Below are 6,584 nucleotides of genomic sequence, written 5' to 3' on the forward strand. Positions count from 1 at the left end.
ATTCTCTCCTCAAATGTTCTTAAAACGTATTTTTATTGAACAACAGCATCATTAAAGAGAACTTGTAACTTACTGCTCTGAGCTCTGTGAGCGCTAACCTGACCTAACGCGCTAACCTAAGCTGCTGCTGCCGCAGTGCATGCTGGGACAGCTGTCAGTCTGGAGAACGGACAAGTCTCCTCTGATGCATGCTGGGTAAAGAGGGAGGGGCCAGAACAACATCCGGGGAATTTGAATGTTCTCAGTCTGCTGTTGTAGTGAATTGGAACAGTGCTAAGGCCGAGGGTGATGACGTTTCACGAGGACACGAGAACGCACAAGTACACATTGAGAAACGGCCAATGTGTTTGTTTTCTTTCTAACTTGTCTTTTTCTTAGTTGCTGCTCAGTTTATGTAATATAGAAATAAAATGTAAATCCCTTTATTGTTCCACAATGGGGAAATTAACTCTCTGCATTTAACCCCTCCCCTTGGGGAGCAGTGGGCTGCCATTGTGTGGCGCACCAGGAGCAGTGTGGGGTTAAGGGTCTTGCTCAGGGACCCAGAGTGCAGGCTGTGGGGATCAAACCGGGTACTGGCAACCTTCTCAGAGCACAAGCGCACCGCTGTAACCACTAGGCCATCACTCCCCGGTTTACAGAAACGTTTTAACTCAGAGATGGTTTCTTTCTATGGTTTTACCTGAAGCAGAGGACAGAAGCTGGTAACGTTCAAAGCCAGAGAAGGCTGCACAGTGTCTTCCTGTGAAGCTGTGGCATTGCCCAAATGTCCCCTTATGAAACACTGACCGAGCTCAAGGCTAAAATCCGCTCGAGGAAAATATCCACCAGGGACATTCAGTGTTGAGGCTCCACTTTCAGGAAGCGATAATGTCTTCAGTGCATTTATAAAGTGCAGAACAGAAGCATGTAGACTAAGGTGAGGACTGAGGGTTAGGGACAGAAACAAAGCGCCTTTCTGTGCCTCTTCAGTCTGCAGAACTGCACTAAGGTTTGTGACACATCCAATATGGGTGATGGAGATGTTGGCTGAGGCCTGTGGACCAGTTACAGTCTGTGGGAGCAGAAGAAAACAATTAGGTGGATTACTATTTGTGGAGCCTCAGGCAGTCATCGTACTGCCCTGTGAGGCTGGAGTAGCCATAAGGGATGCTGGGTAATGTCCAGAGGGGGAAAACATTTTATCCTAATTTTAACATTTAACCTGGAGCCCAGGTGGCTAACGTGATTGACAGGTTATAGCAGAGCCTGTTGTGTGATCTGTCAGAGCATGATGCTCGGACCTGCAAGGGATGGTTTTCCACGTTTCCAGAGCAGTGAGCTGAGTGTCGGTCTTTGCTGGTGACTCTTCTGCAGTTCATCTGTGAAAACAAAGCATCCTGTTGTTAAAATGTGGACTGGTTTTACTGCTCCTTCAAACCAGATAAACATTTGGTTTCTATGAATCATGACTTTGGTAAAACAAGATTAAAACCTTTCATTCCTCCTTCATCACCAGCATTGTTCTTTAAGCCCCTGTCACACCTTGACCATTTAGACCAGCATATGCCTGACATACGAAAAATCTGGCAAAACCGCTGTCAGGACTCCTGTTTTTGTGTTTGCGTTTCTGTGTTTGTCTCCCGTCCTCCACCAGGAGGCGCCTGGTTCTGATCCGCCTCCTCACACACCTGCTGATGGTTTCCTCGTTAACGAAGCGCTCTTAAGCTTCCGACTGCCACTACTTCGACGCCAGAGTGTTTGCCAGTTTAGGGTACGCTAGCCAAGCTGAGTTTGCTGAGTCAACCTAAGTTTAACTTTGTTTTTGTCTTTGCCTCTTGGCAGGAAGTCATCCTACAAACTGGATTTCTCAGACCTTCTCTCCCTGGAAGGATCAACTGAGCTTCAAACTGAGCTGGGGTTCAAACAGGAGGTTTGGATCCACTTTCCCCAAAAGATCGTTTGAGCTTCACACTGAGAAAGGGATTATTCTCCACTACGACCCGTTCAAGTACCGCAGGAAATCTGAGTGGCAGTCAGTTACTCCGTTCACCAACTATTGACCGCATTCCGGGTAAAACCTGTTCCGCCCTCCAGCGAATCAAACAAACACTGGAACCACGGCACACAGACAGGAGTCAAGAATTCAACAACTTCTCTGGAAATGTGAGTCAGCAACCAAATCCTCTTCTCCAAGTTTCACGAGTCAAATTCCCCACTGAGCCTGAATCAGTTCCAGGTCAGTTATCTGATGGTTGACATAAGTTCAGTGTCAGTTCCTCATCAGTCATGGCGTCTAGCTGATCCTAAACCTCTGAGTAACTTGTGCATAACTTATCAAGAACTTCTCTCCAACAAATATCAACGTATCTGACGTGTTCCAGACGAGCGCTGACTATCGAGCTGAAAATTGCACCGAAAAAAGGTCCATCCCTTTGCAATGGGGAGTCATTGAGGTCGTTGTGCTCCCCACTACACAGTGGTGGACCTTTGTTTTCTAAGCTATATAAATGACCATTTAAGTTATCTCAAAAATCCAAAATGTACCAGAAGGCAGAGAAAAATACTTACGATGCTACAGTTCTAGTTATGGTAGCACATCGGACATCTGCAGCACTGTGACCATCCAACCACAGACCCAATTCTATGGTCCATAAAGTGAGCTTTCAGGAGTGACAGCGATGACAGCCAATCACAGAAGAAAAGATGGAGGGCCAATAAGGGGCTTGTGGGCGGTCTAAACTCAGAAAGGGGCTTCAGCGTTGCGGATTTCTGCTTGGTCCCAGAGCTGGACGTATGTCAGCGTACAGGACCATAACATTGTTTTTGAACAGCAGGAGACCAAAACGGACTTTTGAAAAAGTGCAGAGGACATTTCCCCTGTGTCCCTCCCCCCAAACAACATTCATGGTTAGAGTCTTGTTTTCAAGTGTGAATTCGACAAGAGAAGAGGGAACTACAATGTCCACAGCTTTGTGACAAGGACAGGAAATTATAGACTTATAGCAACGTTAAAGATGTACATTCGTGCTGATGACGTGATAGACATTTTCTAGAACTTTTTTGTTGACCGCCATGATAATATGAATGATTAATGTGATCATTTTCAGGGCACCCACATAAAATAGTTTTTATCAACATACTTCTGCCCTTCAGAGGACTGACTGAGAGCTGGAACAGTGATTTTGTTAAGGACTGTTGTTTATAAATGAAGATTAAATCTATGCTTTCGCTCATAAGGATGGAGTTAGCTTATTGTTAGCTTAAGTTTTCCTAAGGATCATGAGCTGCTTTCAAATTTGGTGAAGCAGGTCAGACAAGTTGGGGAAAAGTTGGAGCAGTCCACTGCGCTGCTTCTGTGATTGGGACATTTTGAGAAGCATGTATTTTTATTTTGTTTTGTCATGAAAGACTTGCTTGGTTATTCAGTGAAAATCAACAGTGAGCATCTGCTAATAGCCATACCTACGGCACCCCCCCTCTGGGAGAGAAAGTTAACCAGTCTATGGGTGTTAGAAATATTTTATTTATACTCCGTTTGTGTTTCATGGGTTGTGTACTAATGAACTTTTATGATGTATAATGTGTGATTCATCTTTTATTAACTCTTGCTTAAGATCGTTCCAGATAAAGGTCATGCAACAGACGGGTTGTGAAAGAGGCCTGAACAGCCTCTATCACATGTTTCTTCTAAACAATTCAATTGTAAAACAACCACATGCTTTGTTTTAACATATGTGCTGAGGTTTAAAGTAAGATCATTTTGTTTCCCTTCCCCTTAGTTAAACCTCAGCTCGTGTAATTAGGGACATCCCCTGACTTCAATAAATAGCGAGGAGAAAGCTGAAGACTGCAGAGTGGGGTGGAGATTGTAAACTCTGCAGTCTCTTCCTACTCTCCTCACGAGTAAAACTAAATTAAATGTCTCTGTGCCTTCTTTCTTTCCCTGTAAGTATGTATGATGTTTTAGGCGCTTAGACCTGACAATGGGCCAGACACAGATGGATTGTTATTAAGAACCTGCCAGTGTCTCTTCCAGAGCTTCCACTTCCAGCTCCACATCTGAGCTGAGATTATTTTGAGGTAAGAGTAATTTAAAAAATATGATGTGGAGCTTAGATCCCTTTTAGAAAAATGTAAATGTCATCATTTTATTTGTATTTTATATGCATTTGGGCTGCTAGGAATGTTCTGCTGTTTTAACTTCAAACATGGAGAGCAAATGCTGTTTCAGGTGAGTGACGATCACCCGCAATAAAACTGCACCACTGTCATGCTTTATAATGTGTAAACTTCTGACTTCTCCTGTTACTCCTCTTGCAGAAGCAATTAAATTATATAAATATTTAAAAAGGTCTTATACTTAGTTAGCAACACAGAAAATACAGTGGACAGGGTGTTTGAACCCTAGCACACAGAGGTCACCTACGAATCTTGGCAAAATCAAGATCCTAACTGGTGACCTGCACGTAGGATTTTAAGCCAAGAGATCTTGGAAAAAACAGGAAAAATCCCTTTCCTGTTTAAGAATCAGAGCCAAAACAGACACACATATATTTAGCACACATTCACACACATGCTTGAGGAAGGGTAGAAATACACTGAGATGGGTGCGTCATATTCGGGGGGGAAAAGCTAAGATGTCTGCGAGATGTAGCGCTGACTTTAGGAAGTGTTTTACACAGCTGTTTGGAATTCGATTTATCAATAAATGTTTTCCCCCCTCTGGAGGACAAAGTTGAGTAAATCGTTTCCTGAATTCAACCATTATGAGCCTCAGCAGTTGGTGCATTGGCCGGGAATATAGTCTGATAATAAAGGCAGGGGACAGAGAGGTCCCAACAGAGCTGACCACAGACATTTCAGGGAGTGAAAATTCTCCATCCGTCTCCCCTTCTGCAGAAAAGTAACTTGAAACTTTGTGTTGGTTATTTCTAGAACAATAGGTTCTAGGTTATTATCATCTAACCCTAACACTGCCTTTCCAAATGATGACCCAAAGCTAACTGTCGGTTTCCAACGTTCAAATGTTGGTTCCCAACTGGCATATGTCATTCATTCAAAACTGGCATGCCAGATTCCACCTTGGGCTCTTGCTGTCACTCTAAAAAAGATCTGAAACTTTAAAGTACATAGACACACTGGTCTCTTTAATCTTTGATATGCTGCATCAGTCTACCAACATTTTAAAGTGTTTTTAGTAGTTCTATCTATCAGTAGTTCAACATTTGTCCAAACAAGAGATGTGATGAAGGTTTTAACAGTTACGATGTAAAATGTACCTGTAAGGAGTTTGGTATGAAGCCTGGGAGTAGCTTGATGTCTTGCCAAAGCATCACAGCCATAGCAGCTGTTTCGTTTTCTGACCCCACTATGAGATGGATATCTGCAGCTTTCTCATCTTCCACATGAAGAACCAAGCTTGTGTTAAGTCCATTTAATTCTAACTGAAGAGGAAAAAAAGCAAAAACAAAGAAATGAACTAGTTATATATTAGAATGGATCTAAATCCCGAGGCAGAGAACGCTGTAAAGGATTCCAGCGAAAATAATCAGAGAGAAAAAGTATCCGTCATTCCTTCACCTGGTAAGATGCTCTGGCTTGGAGAGAGCTTGCCAGGCCTCTTTTCTGCAGGGCTTTAACTTGAAGCTGTAACCTGCAGAAGTATTGCCCTTCCAGGTCTGTCCCGCTTCTATGAAACTCAGCTTTGACATGTTCGGTCCCGGCCTGCAGCTCTGCGAGGACTGCCAGCCCAACTTCATCCAAGGTCCACTGTGCTTTAGCACTGCTGTCAGCAGGTACGCCTGCAACCACAACCCAGAGTCATCAGGTGAGACTTTATCAAACTATCTGCAGTTTGCTGTTACTGCAGCGCTGCATTCACCTGTGGTGGAAAGTATTAAAGTTAATTTATCGGATTACTGTACTTAAGTACTTTTTTTGAGTATGTTTACTTTACATGAGTATATTATTTTTGATATCTGGCATGGTCATCCAGGCCAACAATGCCTCTATCGACTGCCCCGTCTCAGAGGCCTAGACCAGTAGTGGGTATTGCAGGCTAACACAGACCTCAGGGACCCCGTTCCAAAGAGGCGGGTCTGTTCTTTCCAGTTCAGTTTACATTTTTTCTAAGCCAAAAGCTTTGATGGGGTTACTCTAGAAATCCTGGAACTCAACCCTAATTGTGACATTTTGAATTTACAAAGCTTCCTGGTTAACAGACATCCCAAGCCTCCCAGAAGTCCCAGGAGTCTCTCTTATATAGATAGTTGTTCACGGATGCCTATGAGTCGGATAAACTATCCCAAATTTTAGACTATGAGAGGTGGTGTTTTTTTTAATGTGCAGGCAATACAATAATTCATGCAACATGTGCGGATTAGAACTACTGCAGTTGTGCATCCTGTGAAACAGAAGAGGTTGAATCCTCAAGTAAAAAACGAAAATATGGGACTAATTTTACAGCAGAATATACTAAAGTATATCCACATGTAGTGAAGAATGAAGACACCGTGGCAAGGTGCACTATATGCAATCAAGTGTGCATGTATGGGGCTGGTTGTTCAGGGTGTTCGATGAGCATCTCCTTTAAATTAGTTTTT

General features: G+C 43.2%; 1 protein-coding gene across 1 annotated transcript in view; it reads right to left on the reverse strand.

Moving 5' to 3' along the window:
- The window catches only part of LOC107104430, a 16,813-nt gene that overhangs the window by 4,391 nt on the left and 5,838 nt on the right, over nt 1-6,584 (reverse strand). The window contains exons 6-9 of the mRNA XM_015404429.1: nt 5,563-5,783; nt 5,262-5,426; nt 1,284-1,361; nt 683-1,054 (exon numbers count right to left, since the gene is read on the reverse strand). Of these exons, the coding sequence (XP_015259915.1) occupies nt 683-1,054; nt 1,284-1,361; nt 5,262-5,426; nt 5,563-5,783 (836 nt within the window). The remainder of the gene's footprint in view (nt 1-682; nt 1,055-1,283; nt 1,362-5,261; nt 5,427-5,562; nt 5,784-6,584) is intronic.

This window comes from Cyprinodon variegatus, unplaced genomic scaffold (assembly GCF_000732505.1).
Source record: "Cyprinodon variegatus isolate N-32 unplaced genomic scaffold, C_variegatus-1.0 Scaffold1737, whole genome shotgun sequence".
Lineage (NCBI taxonomy): Eukaryota > Metazoa > Chordata > Actinopteri > Cyprinodontiformes > Cyprinodontidae > Cyprinodon > Cyprinodon variegatus.